This window comes from Crocuta crocuta, unplaced genomic scaffold (assembly GCF_008692635.1).
Source record: "Crocuta crocuta isolate KB4526 unplaced genomic scaffold, BGI_CrCroc_1.0 scaffold233, whole genome shotgun sequence".
NCBI classification, from domain to species: Eukaryota; Metazoa; Chordata; class Mammalia; order Carnivora; family Hyaenidae; genus Crocuta; species Crocuta crocuta.
Window position 1 is genome coordinate 482,916 of NW_027529526.1, and position 14,761 is coordinate 497,676.

The 14,761-nt window shown below is 34.6% G+C and overlaps 1 protein-coding gene across 2 annotated transcripts in view; it reads right to left on the bottom strand.

Moving 5' to 3' along the window:
- Positions 1-14,761, bottom strand: part of PRMT3 (protein arginine methyltransferase 3) — a 128,421-nt gene that overhangs the window by 42,531 nt on the left and 71,129 nt on the right. For both annotated transcript variants that reach the window (XM_077761080.1, XM_077761079.1), the window contains 2 exons: positions 6,545-6,732; positions 4,582-4,668 (listed from right to left, as the gene is read on the bottom strand). In XM_077761080.1, coding sequence (XP_077617206.1) covers positions 4,582-4,668; positions 6,545-6,732 — 275 coding nt within the window. The remainder of the gene's footprint in view (positions 1-4,581; positions 4,669-6,544; positions 6,733-14,761) is intronic.

Genomic DNA, 14,761 nt, shown 5'->3' on the forward strand with positions numbered 1-14,761 from the left:
ATGTAAAACCAGATACCTTTTTCTTCATTCCATCTAAAAAAGCCGCACCTCTTTCTCCCCAAAGAAACTCTTTCCATCTTTTTGCCAGGCATTGTTTTTTGTTAGTATTTTCACTAATTCTTCTTATAACATAAAGGAGAAACAAAGTTCCAATTAGGCACTCAACCTTTTTAATATCTTTGTTATGGATTATTCCCAAGTAACCAGGCGAATAATCTATCTATTCAAAAGTAGCCTTAGAGACTAAGCTTGCCTAATAGCTCCAGATGGTTGGTAGCAAAAGAGTGTAAGGAGCTGGCACCACCTCGAAGAGCAGAAGATAGTTGGAGTAGATACGGTTGGGCGGTTGGAACTCTACAAATAATTCAAATGTAATAAAGGCATTGCAGGCCACAAAACCTTACTCTGTCACGCTCATGTTAGGATAAGCATGCTGGGAAGTAAAGAAAGTTTGCAAGAAATGTAGATGCTTGACCAAATAACAACGTATTTACTCTGAAAGGGTGATGAAAAAAAAATTTTTTTATGTTTTATTTATTTTTGAGAGAGAGAGAGAGAGAGATCGTGAGTGGGAGAAGAGCAGAGAGAGAGGGGGAGATGCAGAATCGAAAGGAGGCTCCAGGCTCTGAGCCCAATGCAGGGCTCGAACCCAAGAGCCGTGAGATCGTGACCTGAGCTGAAATTGGACACTTAACCGACTGGGCCACTCAGGTGACCCAAGAAAAAAATTTTTTAAAGATCTACCTTTTCTCTGCAGCAAAGAGGATGATGGGATATGTGACTTATTTTATTATATAAATCTGTCAGCCTTATCTTGGAGAAAGAGTGCATTTTGATCACTCTCTTTCTCTCTCCCCCAAGAACTGCTAGACCACTGGCTGGGAATCACATTTTTCATATCCGTTTTATGTGCAACATGGTTTAGATTTTACAGATCTGTTTCAAATGCAACAGGCTACCTGGAATGCTTCCACATCAGAATTATCTCATTCCTGACTTTCTTTATGTTCCTTTAATAGTTTGTTCAATCCTACCAAGGAGGTCTTCTGGGGTCAAGATATTTCACAAGTAAAACGTAGTGATTTATTTTTCTTCATCCATAAAATGGGAATATTAGTGTCCACTTCAACAGATTATTAAGAAGACCAAATGAAATAATGCTTTTAAAGTGATGAGCACACTGCTTGACATGCAAGTGTTCAATGACTCAGACATTATGACCAAGACAACTTATATTGACTAATTATTTGACAGAATAATCTCAGCAGGGTTAACATTGAATAAGTCCTAGAATTTATATGTTCGGTACCTGGCACACATTCAATATATATGGTTTGAAACTACACATTCCTCTCAAGGTGAGTTATAGAACATGTTCTCAGCAGTGATCAGACACATACAAGTCCACTCCAGTCTTCTGCCACTTTCTTCCTAAACCCCAGACCTATCGCATTTTCAGATTTTTACATTAAAATCATTCAGGCAAGTTGGAAATAAAAATATAAATCTAAAAGGTTCTTTACAGATATAAGATAACAGTTTATTTTTTACTCATTTTTCTTATGGAACGCTGATTGTATAGGAACAAATGCAGCAAATACTTACTTGATATATTCTTTAATAAAAAGGTTTTGATTACAATCTTTGTGTTAGACTTTACCAGATTTTTTCATGTTTTATTCCTGTTTTACTCTTTTAAATACACAGAATAAAACAAAGATCATTAAAGGATAAATACAGTTTCTTTCAACATAAAGTTTCTTGTACTCTATGGCAAATAAAAAGAATAGAAAAGAGTTCTATATATGCATTGTGAAACTCTTTCTGTAGCATTAACACTACTACAGCTAAAACTACTTTCCAAGACTTTGTAACTGCTAAGGTACAACATGATCTATGTGTAGCCAAACAGATATGCTGAATGAAGATGTGTAAGGAGGAACTGGATAGCATGAGTTGGGGCAAGGGGGATAAGAACAGAATGGTAGTAAGAGTTCTGTTCATCTGGGATTGACAGCGGTGGCTACCACTTACTGAGTGGGCTGAGGGCATTCGGGCTTATAGGGCCTGCAGTGGTGAAGGCAGCTTTGTGGCAGGCTAATGCTAAGATGTGCTTTCAGATGTGCTTTCAGAGTATTTTCTACAGGCACCCGGGTGGTTCAGTTGGTTAAGCATCTGACTCTTGGTTTTAGCTCAGGTCATAATCTTACAGTGGTTCAGGAGTTCAAGCCACTGTATCAAGCCCTGCACTACCAGTGCAGAGCCTACGTGGGATTCTCAATTTCTCCCTCTCTTGCTGCCCCCATCCTGCTCACGCATGTGCATGCTCTTTCTCTCTCAAAATAAAAAATAAAAATAAAAAAAAAGAGTATTTTCTAGAAGTTCAAAATATAGACTATTCCTTTACCTCTTCCAATGTGTCTGGAAATTATGTTATTTAACTCTTTAGTAAATCCCCTTCCGCTTTAACAAGTGATTTGGACTTTGTTGTCTGAAACTAAGAACCTTGACCAATAACCCAAAAAATAAATAACATTTTTTAAAAATTCAATAAACTCATCTGTCTACATAATGTTAAAAAATATACACAACTAAAAACAGCTTTTGAGGTCTTCACTACAGTTTTACCTTTGCTCTCCTTTGATTCATGTGAAGGATACTGAAGTACGCTTGAAATATTATTATTTAATAATATTGGTAATATGGCATTTTCTATCTAAGAATTCCTTTATAGACTGATCAACTGTCATTAATCTAGAGGCTTTTTTATTTTAAACTCTCAAAGATACTAACATCAAAACACAGAGTAAATCTAGGAGTTAAACCCTTTAGCCTATAGTTTCAATTGAGCAAATCAGTTCAGTTACTAAAAAGGACAATTAGAAAATATGGAAGGAATGAATGGGAAGAATGACATTTTGTTTTTATGAGTTAAATGAATATAATGATTGCCCCAAATCATAAATCTGCAATCTAGATATTTACCTTTTAAAAAAGGTAAAACCAACTTTATCAAAAAGAATTCCTCAAAACATCAAAGCACATTGTTAAACTCATTTGGATATAAAATAATTATTGGATGAAAATGAACTGAAACAATTTTTAAAAAGCCATAAAGTGTTTTATGTGTCAATGTTTTAAAAAATCCGATTTAAGAGTTGAAGTGAACATAACTATAATCTGTTTCACACAGTTTCTAACTATACAGTTTTAGTGAATTTTTTCAAAAGAAAAAGAGTGGGGGAGGGGCAGAGAGAGAGGGAGACAGAGGATCCAATGCAGGCTCTGCACTGACAACAAAGGGCCTGATGTGGGGCTTGAACTCATGAGTCATGAGGTCATGACCTGAGCTGAAGTTGGATGCTTAACTGACTAAGCCAGAGAGGTGCCCCCCAAATTGTAATTTTGTAGAGGTAATCTTGTTTTTTTTTTTTACATTTATTTGTTATTGAGAGACAGAGAGAGACAGAACATGAAGGGGTGAGGGGCAGAGAGAGAAGGAGACACAGAATCCAAAGCAGGCTCCAGGCTCTGGGCTGTCAGCACAGAGCCCGACGTGGGGCCTGAACCCACAAACCGTGAGATCATGACCTGAGCTGAAGTCGGACACTCAACCGACTGAGCCACCCAGGCGCCCAGGTAGAGGTAATCTTGTATTGGCAAAAGAGTGTAAGGAGCTGGCACTGCCTCAAAGAGCAGAAGATAGTTGGAGGATTCAACTCAGGATTAGTATTCCAAAGCCTATAGAATTTTTTAAATAATATATCAATATCACCTATGTAAATACATACATTCTTAAATAAAGGCCCACATTTTATTAACCTTTTAATCTTCTGGCAAAAACAAATATTGTTATCTTAGTATTAATATACATTTATACATTATTTAAGAAAAAAATATTAATATATTTTAATAACTTTTCTGGCTACTTTTTAGGTGCTTCCACATATATTAATTCATTAATCTGTGTAATTAGTCTTTAAGACAGAAATTATTACCATTTTTCTTAAAGCAGTTGATTAGTCTGAGGTACAGATTACAATCTAGGTAACTTGAATAAAGTTAACAAGCTAGTGACTGGCAGAACCAAATGTGAATCCAGATTTGTCTAACTTTTCTAATGCTCATACCTTTTCTGTTACACCACAATCTTCCTTACAGAAAGGTAAATCATCAGCTTATTATGTCTCACACAGGAATATAAAATATTATACCAAATATACATATTTTACTTCCATCTACACTGAATGTTAAGAGTTATGAGGGTTGTGGACATGAACTTCTATGAGGATAAAGATGAGTGTTCTCAATTAGTTACATGAGAGGCAACAAAGAAGAGTCTATAAAAAAAATCATTATGCAAACATAGTGTACTAAGACTTTGTCCTCTGAACTAAACTAACTTTTTTAAAGTCTACTGACCTATCAAAACAGATCTGCTCAATAGCCTGACAAAGGCAAAGATAGACTGTCAAAGGCAATAGTCTTTTCCATTTATCACAAGTCTGGTAATTAATTCATTAGCCTGCCAATCAACTGCACTGCTAGTGAAATTTGTGAGTATAGAATGAAAGAGCTTACCGTGCACATGGATGTCTTTGTAATTTTCAGGGTAAAATCTGAAGAAAACTCCAAAGCTGAGACAGACGTTGTATGGCAATCTATTTGCTACCCGTTAAAAAAGAGTAGAGGGAAGAATTTAGTAAAAATAGTGAAAACAAAACCAAAAACAAACAGATAAATATCACTTCTTTTTTATGCAAAAAGGATTACTGTAAACCAATGTTTGGTAAGGTTTAATCATTCAAACCCCACTTCTGGGATTGTTTCCAAATTTAAGGGCTACAAGCACTATCATTTAGTTAATTTTTATTTAAACCAAATTAGTATTTTTAGTTAGACTTCCTGTAAGAATACTATACATCAAGTCATGACTCTTGTATACATGTGGTATAAATTATGCATGGTAAGAGTCAACATTTTCATAGGAAATGCCAACTTGAACACATATGGCAATGAAAAGGATAAGGTGTTTCAGAATTCCTTTTTGTAACTGGATTTGAAGATAAGTTTGGTAGATATTAGGAAAAACCATAACAGTTAAAACCAAAGAGCCAAACCAACTATGAAGATTCAACTCAGGAAAAAAATGGCCAAAGAGCCTTATGCTCCTGTTCTGCCCTAGTTCAAGTCCTTCTTCACTTGACTATGGAGAGCAGACGGAGATAAGCCATGGCAGTAAAACCAGGAGGGATGCTGTGGAGGCCTGACTTGCCATGAACAGATTATGACACAGCATACACAATATACAGAACTATATGCTTGAGGCATTACCCTCTTTAAAGGAGCTTGAGAAAATTTAAAAGAAGTTACAGTGTGGTTGCCTTTTATTTGTAGAGAACTGTGGAGCAGGGAACAAACCATATTTACCTAAACAAACAAATGATCGATTAATGTTTAAAAAAAGAGAAAGCATATGTGTACCTTTTAAACACCTTGGTTTTCAGTCTAAAATCTTCTATTTCAATTACTTATTCATACTAGTTTTTGGCATTAAACAAAGTGATCATAGAAAGAAAAATTAGCCCCTACCCCCAACAACTCTCCTGTTTTTGCTTAGCCTTGAGGTTGAGTTGGCTATAACTGTACTCTCCTACCTTGAACTAAAGAATCCAAATAAATCTCTTACTCTCAGTGTATCATAGCACTGAACAGTCCTATAATCATTAACAAGCTATAGTTTTTATTTTCTTAAAAGCTAAAAGCAATTTTAATCAGCTTGCTCTTGTTGAGAAACTTTACATGTTTATTATTCTACGCCAACTTTAAATATTTTATCTATTAAGAAAATTAACAAATATTTACTGAATATCCATTTTATGCAGAGAATAATTATTGATGCTATGAAAGTAACAGTGTGACTATAGAAAGCAGACAGTGTTCTGAACCTAAAACTGAACAAACAATATTTATTTATATCTAATTGAAGCAATATGACTTTTCATTGCAAAGTTATTATTTACCCCACGTAAATTTGACACAGCAAAATTTGCAATAAAACTAGAGATTGACCCTGTGAATAATAAGATTTTAAAACACAAAAGGAATTAACCAAGAAATCTGAAGTTAGGACTTTAGTTTCATAGGCAAATTCACTGTTATTATTTACCCTGAAAAAGTGGACGAAATGTGAATGTGAGAAGTTAAACTGTGTAGAATATATGATCTGAATGAATAATCTGGCTGTAAAGGAGAAACCAGAATAAGGCCAGGGAGGTGGTGATGAAGCAGAAGTGACTTTTAGCCTTCAAGCCCTTTGGCATAATGAATTTCAAAACAAAAAGAAGTGATTCCAAAGGCTGATATAATCAACTGGTAAATATCATTACCTCAAGGTGCATTCGACAGATTAATATATGGAGAATAATCACTGTTTTGAAGGACCAAACATAATATCAATATATTAATTTCAAATACTGAACTCATAAACAAAAACTAATAAAAATGGCAATTCTGTTAAAATAAAATTGGTAAAAACACCTACCTTAATACTACAAGCATCTGAAATAACAGTTGTTGGATCTAAAACTTCCACAACAGCTTCTGGAATAACTGCTTTCTTCATACAAGACATGTTGAAGCCATAAACATTATCCCAAAAAGCAATTCTATCGGCATGCTTATTCGTATCACTTACTGCCACAAGGCTGATGCTGCAAATATCAGGGTACACTGTAACACATAAAATACCCAACAGTGTACCAGTATCTCCCTTTATGGCAAGATATACTTTAAAAGACTAAGTATAAACAGCAAAATCATCAGTATGAATTATTAGCAGTTGATTACTAGCAGTGGGGTGTTAACAGGTGTAGATCAGAGTAAATAACCAAGTTCCATCTTGTAGCTTCTTAAAAAAAATTCTTATGGTAATGGCACAGTTAAAATAAAGTTTCTATTACAATAATTAAAACAAGATGGCCCAATTAAATAAACATGAAAAGAGCATATTAATATTAAACTTACAATATGCTGACTTTAAAAAGATACTAAATCTTTATACGTTACTCTGAAACATACAGAAAGAAACATCATTAAAGAAGATATGGGACATGTAAAAAACAATATGATGGAATTTTATAGTTGTGTAGAAGACTGGTTTGTATTAACCTCTCTTATTTATTAAAAGAGGAAATATTTATGAGCATCCAGTATGTGCCAGAGAAGTTATTCTCATTTATAGACTGTGGATCCATGTCCATGTCCCCACTCTCAGGAAACGTATATTTAGACAATTTTGATAAATAAATGGACAATTACTTGTGATGTAATAAATACTAAGCAAGGGGAAGTATAAGGTACTAGGGAAGCTCACAGCAAAAATAGCTAATTCAGATTTGGCCATAGCAGGGGTACAGGGATATTATGTAAAATAAGAACTGAAAACCACATAAGTTAGGAGTAGGGAGAGAACGAGTGTTCTAGGTAGAGCAAACACTATGCACACAGGGTCACGATTAATATATGCTCCAATTTAAGAGAAAGTGAGCTATAAGGCTACAAAGGTAAGAAGGGAGCAAAGAAAACATGACTGCATAAACCATATTAGTAAATTGGATTTTATTCTAAGAATAATGACAAGCCTGTGAAAATTTTTACATAGGTAGCAACTTGAGCAGATGTTGGTTTTGGGAAAGCCAGATGGAGTATACTGTGGAGAATGAACGGGAAGGTGCAAGATTAAGACAGAGACCAAATAAGAGATAGTTGTAACAACTCAGATGACCTGAAGTAGAGTAACGACTGTGGGAATGGAAAGGGGTAGATACATATAACTGACCCTTGGACAACACAGGTTTGAACTGTGCGGATCCACTTCCACATGGATTTTTTTTTTTTTTTTTTTTGGATAAATACAGTATAGTGCTATAAATGTATTTTTCTTTTTCATTATTTTATCAATAACTTTTTTTCTCTAGCTTATTTTATTGTGAGAATACACTATATAAGACACACAACATACAAAACACATATTAATAGACTGTTTATGTTATTGTTAGGGCTTCCAGTCAACAGGAGACTATTAGTAGTTAAGTTCTGGGGGAGTCAAAAGTTACGCAGATTTTTTACTACACAGGGGGTAGGGTGGTTGATGCCCATAACTCCCACATTGTTCAAGGGATCAACTGCATATTCAAGGGATATTTAGGAGGAAGAGCTCACAGGGTTTTAGTTTTAGCAGGTGGGCAGATTATAGTAGTAACCAATACCTTAGGGAATAAATAAGGGCAGATTCAAGAGGAATATGAAAGTCCAATGCTATGTGACAAATGGGTAAAAATATCCAATAAGCAGCTGAATAGATGGGCCTGAAATTCAAGAGATGTTCTGGGTCAAAGCTACAAATTTGAGACCATCGTCATATGAATGGAAGTGTAAGTTATGCAAGCTCATGAGGTCATCGAGGGAGAGTACATGATACATACCAGAATTTAAGGTACGTATAGAAGAAAAGGAGACTGGTAATAAGTGGCTGAAAAGCTGTGGCCACTGAAGAACAAAACCAAGAGAATAAGTGTTAAGAGAGGTGAGGGAAGAGAGTGATTCAGGAAGAAACTCTAGTCCAATCATAAGGGTATAAAAAAGCCTGTATAACACCAAATTAAAAAAATAATATTGATTTAATTTTTTCCTTTGACAAATAAATAACAAAGTTAACTTTGTCCTTCAAATAAGATTCAGGGGATTCATGAATTAAAATACAAATCATTTTCTTATATAAATAAACTGAAAGCAAGTACGTATGTACATAAGAAATGCACAAAAGAAATAATTTCATGATTATTAACCAGCCTTGGGATTTAAACAGCAGAGAAGTAATTCTCCTCTTCCCTTAAGCTCCATGTTTCTATCCACAGCCTTAGGAATTTATTATTCAATGAGAGCAGCACTACATTATCTTCCAAATAAAGCCCACGATAAGATCTGTTGGCATCCAAGAAATGGCTCCTTTCAAGGCTGACATGAGATACCCAGAAAAAACACTTGGTGCTATGTCACTGAGAAGAAATTTCTCAAGTCATCCCTAAGGGGGCATGCGAGTTAGATGTGACCGCTGCACTGGGCTAGAGCCAACTGTCATGCAAGGTGAGTTACTTCTACTCTCTGCCTTCACAGACACGGTAAGCCTCTTGACTGTGTTTAAATTCCTGATAATACAAATTCTTCAAAGAATCTGATTTGTTATTGAATATGCTGAACCAGCGAGAGTATCAGCTACATGGAAGAATGTTCAGTTTCTCAAACCGGGTCCTTAGATCAGAAACAATGAAGAGTTCGAATTTAACAGCAACTTTAGGTATTTGGCAATTTCTTTAGATATCCTTTGTTGGACTTAATAAGACAATCATACAAGTTTCCCATATTTTGCCCTGTAATTTCATACTTAAAGAGGAATATAATAATGGTACAGATCAGGGATCAGCAAACATTTTCTGTTAAGTAACTATTTCAGGTTCTGTGGGCCATATGGTCTTTGTTGAAACTATTCATCTCTGCTGCTGTACTGTGAAAGCAGCCACAGATAATATGTAAATAAATCAGCTTGGCTATGTTCCAATAAAACTTTATCTACAAAAACAGGCAGCAGGCCAGATACGGATACCGCTGATATAGATGTGGGAGAAATGGATGAGGGAGGTCATTATCAGGGCCACCATACTGTACTACTTCAGGGAGTGTCAGTCACGCTGTAGTCTATGGGAAACTGAATATCGGAGTGGTGCAGCGCACTGACATTCAAATTACTTAATATAGCCCACAGAGTTCTTCTATTTCAGAAATTATTAAAAATCTTAGTGAAAAAAATTTAAAGTATCATCAGTCTCTATATCAAGGCTGGCAAATTATGGTCCATAGATCAAATTCAGCCCCCTGGCTGTTTTTGTAGACAGTTTAACTGCAACAGTGCCATTCGTATTTATTTCCCTATGGTCTATGGCTACACGGTGTTCCAGTGGCAAAGGTGAGTAGCTTGGACAGCGACTGTATGGGTTACAAAGCTGAAAATATATTATCTGGCCTTCTGTAGAAAAAGTTTGGGGATCTCAGGCTCTATATCAAGCAATATGATATACTAACAATACTACTAAGAAGTAAGGATAACTTTTTCATCAGGAAAAACTACAATTTACTGCAAGTTTGCAAATGTTTAAAAAATATTTTGGTACTAAGAAGAAACAAACTAAGGAGGAATCTGATTTTACTTATTCTAGTGTTGAGGTCCATTTTTCAAGCTAATTATATTTCACAAAGATACAGAAAAAAAAAGTTTTGTATTTGTTAGCATTGACAAATGAAATTATTTTTAATCTTTGTTAGTAAGAGCTATGAATATTCATAAAGGGCCTGTAATCAATGTTATAGGTCAGTCTAGTTCCATATCCACCTCCTCACAGCTGGCTAAAATTTTGGGCCACCTGCCAGAATCTGACCCTTTACCTTCACATTCTGACACATTTGTCTTTTGATTTTTGTCAGATAGAAGCATAATTGAATAATTACTCCTTCTTGTAGGTGAAATTAACAAAGTGCTGATTGGACAAAGCACCCTCTTAACAGACCATTTATAAATTCACGGCTTTGACATCTGTGTCCTTCTCGATTCACTGCCCAGAATTCATTTGTCACTAGAACAGCTCACATGGTGAATAGATAAAGATGGGAAATCCTTTATCCCTCACAAATGCCTCACAAACTTTGGGACACTAAAGGATAAGACTGAGAAGCATAAAGAAACAATTCCTAGTAAGCAGTGACATCACTGCATACATGTTAAAACCAGAGTAAAAAGGTTTAGAACAGAAGGAGATAATAAGCAAAACTATTCTTTTCACAATGTACGTTAACAACATGGAGAAAGATTTTGCTAAGAGTCAAAGACAAAATGATTGATATTTATAAAGGGAAGTATACTACTAAGTTACTAAATCAGCAAATATTCTGGAATTATAAGCTTAGAATTTCTAATTTATATAATAAGGATATTTTAAAATACTAATTAATACTTATTTGGAAATTGGACACATTTTCCCATCTTTAACTTATAAAACAGTGACTAAGCCTAGTTTAGCTAGGCCAAAATGTGGCTGCAATATGCATTGGAAAATTATGTACTGAAAAAAAGTAGAAAACGATACTACTGCAGTTACACTGAACAAAAGAAAAATAACAAGTGTGAAAAACACAGATTTGAAGATGAGGAAGTAGTGTATTATGGAAATACTAAAGGAAACCTCCAAGCACTATGAATCATGGTCAATGGCTGATTATGCTTAGATAAGCTATGTGAACATCAAGTCTTAATAGCATGATGCCTAAATTCATTTTGAAATTTTTATAAGGTATAAACCTAACACTAATCTCATTTTACTAGCTATAGTTCATTTTACCATAAATCTACAGTTTATCAGATGTAACTTAGGAGGGGAATTAATCTTTATTGGGCAACTACTTCATTTTAGGCATCTCATTTATACTTTTGTCTGATTCAACAAAGCTAGATTATAATCTTCATTTTATAGATAAGAAAACTAAAGTTCAGAGGGGCAAAGTAACTTGCCCAAGTTACTCGTCTTAATCAGCTAACTAGATAACAAGTCATCTGACAAAGCTGGGTCAACATACGGTCTAACTGAAAAATCTAAATGCTTCCCGTTATGCATGATGCTACATTTTATGCTTTTCAAATGGAAGAAAGGGAAAGAGGAACCCTATTTTCCTTAGGTAAATGGATACTATTGGGAAGAGAAAGGAGGAGGAGTAAGGAGTTGAGAAAGATTGGAGATTAATAAAATTTCAGGGCAATGTGAGGAAAATGGAACCGTTCAGCTTTACTTATTTCAGCTGAGTTAAGGAAGGAGCTCATGGGGCAAAAAGAAACACTAAAAAGGAAAGCAAACAGGCAGAAATGAGGGAAAAGTGAGCTGTACAATTCAGCTTTCCATATACAGAAGAAAATATAAGTAAGATACAGAAGCAAATCTGGACTTTGTAACAGAGGAAATTTCTTAATTTCTTATTAGCATAGATTAGGTTTCCAATGCAAATCCCAATGCAAAACTTTCTAACAGATCTACTGGTGACCAATATGTATTTATATATCTGCCACTCTATTTTGCTGCTCCTTTCTGAACTATTTGTGAAATTCTCTGTATTACAAGGTAGGGCCAGCTTTCCCATACAGAAACTGAAAATGACAGAAGTTTGCTTTCTCTCTCTCCCTTGCAGGTTAGGCATGTACACATGACCTACGTCCACTAAGGATAAGCACCTAAAGTTCTGGCTACTTTTCAGAGGCAGCTATACCTACTGCTGGTAAGATCAGCAATGTAATGTCAGCTAGTGTCCAGTATTAGGGTAGTGGTATCACTTCTAAGCCAGTCCTGTACCACAATTTTGGACATTATTCCTGGCTGTATAACCTTCAAGCCTGGTTTTTCAGTTCTCACAAAAACTTAGTAACCTACCCTACCTATCCTTTTAATAAAGTCCTTCCTTCTCTGTTGAATAGCCAGGGTTGATTTTTATTTCTTTCAGTAGTAACTTTCATTAATAGAAAGGAAAATGCATTTTGAGTTTATTTTTGTGCATGGTGTGAGAAAATGATCTAGTTTCATTCTTCTGCATGTTGCTGTCCAGTTCTGCCAACACCGTCTGTTAAAAAGGCCATCTTTTTTCCATTGGATATTCTTTCCTGCTTTGTCAAAGGTTAGTTGGCTGTATACTTTTGGGTCCACTTCTGAGTTCTCAATTCTGTTCCATTGGTCTATGTGTCTTTTATACTTATCTTCTATGTTCTTTCTCTTTTCTAATAGCACCAGCTCGTACCTCTGATAAAATATTAAGTGATGGTATAACAGTGGCCATCCAAATCTTGATTTGCCTAAAAGGCAAATGTTAGTATCTCCCAATTAGACATGATGCAGGCTTTCAGCTAAAATAATATACTTTATCATATAAGCTAGGGTCTGGCTATTCTTATATTTTCATAAAAAAGTCATGAATGTAAATTGTATTTTGTCAAAAATCTTTTTATTATTTATGAATAGGGGCATGATTTTATGTCTTAGCTCTAAGCCTTATTCATATGATTGGTTACATAATATTTTGCTCCAGTTCCCTCTTGTCTGGTATCAATACCATGACTGCTACTTTCCTTTGGAGGAATTGCTCACTGAATATCTTTTTCATCCTTTTAACTTTCCCAAATAATCTTGCTTTAGGTGTGACTCTATAAAGTATAGAGAATTCAGAGGTTTTGTGGTGATCCAATCTAAAATTCTTTTTCTTTGAATAGGTCAGTTTAACCCATTTACATTTATTGATAGGATCCATTTTCATCCACCATTTTATGTTATCTTTCCTGTATCTTTAGTTTAGTTTTGTTTTGCTTTTAAGTAGTTGAATACATGGTCCTTTTGACTTCTTCCTAAGTATTAGTTCTTACATTTAGGAACCTCTATGTTTTTGTTTTAGTAGCTAACTTTGTAATTACATTATAGAATACCTTTTATTCTCTATTTTCAACACTATCTATTAATCTCCTATCATAAGTAATGATAAAATTAGTATATTTCTTTATTCCTCCCCTCCCTGTTTTTCCTTATAATTTTTTTAATTAAAAAGAGAGATGTATTGGTAATACTAACAGCAAATACAGAGGTGGACATAGAGTTAGTACACAGCTTTAATATGTTCTTTTGAAAAGACAGAAATCAAACCATGTCATAATTCAGTTGACTTGAAGGTGGAAAATGCCACTTCACTTTTCTTTTAAATATCAGCTTTATTAAGGCATAATTCACCTGCAGTAATAAAACTCACTCTTTTTGGTCTTTTCGGTGTATAGTTCTACATGATTTGATAAATACAGTCACCACCACAATCAAGATATAGATAGAATCTATCATCACAAACCTCACCAGTAAATTTTAATCAACAGTATTATTTTAATATTAATTTTGTCGTACTAAATGTGTTTATAATTCTATTACTTGATTTGAAATGAGATTCAATGAATTCCTGCTATTAAAGATAAAGCAACTCAAGTACACACTCCCTCTTACCTGCCTTCTGCATTCTCTTTCAAATTTTTGTAAGATGCAGTATTTGACATTGTTAGGGAGCAAAATATTTACGCTCTATGTAGTTATCCTAAAACCTACATTTTTGTCCTAATTCTAATTGTAAAAATATGATTGGTCACAGCAAATCACTTTCTTTTTTCCCCTAAGTTGTTATTTAAATTCCAGCTAGTTAACATACAATGCAGTATTAGTTTCAGGCACAGAATTTAGTGATTCATCACTTATATACAACACCTGGTGCTCATCACAAGTGCCCGCCTTAATACTCATCACCTATTTAATGTATCCTCCTTCCCTCTAATAAATCATTTTCTTAAGTTTTTCTCTTTATCTATAAGTTGGTTGAATGTAAAACACTACAATTCCTGACACACAACTTGGGCTTAGTAAATCTTAGCTAAAAACAGAAGTAGTCTTTAGTAAACCCATTTTCATCAACTTTATACAACTATTTTTATTAGTAGTAAAAGCAGTAAGTGAATACCTCCAAAATACTGCAGAGTTTTCTTGGCAATGGCAATAACAGGGAGAACAGATATTCATTACTGGCTGACTGTGTCTTATACTCCATACCGTTATATACATATAACATTATATACATATAACGGTATGGA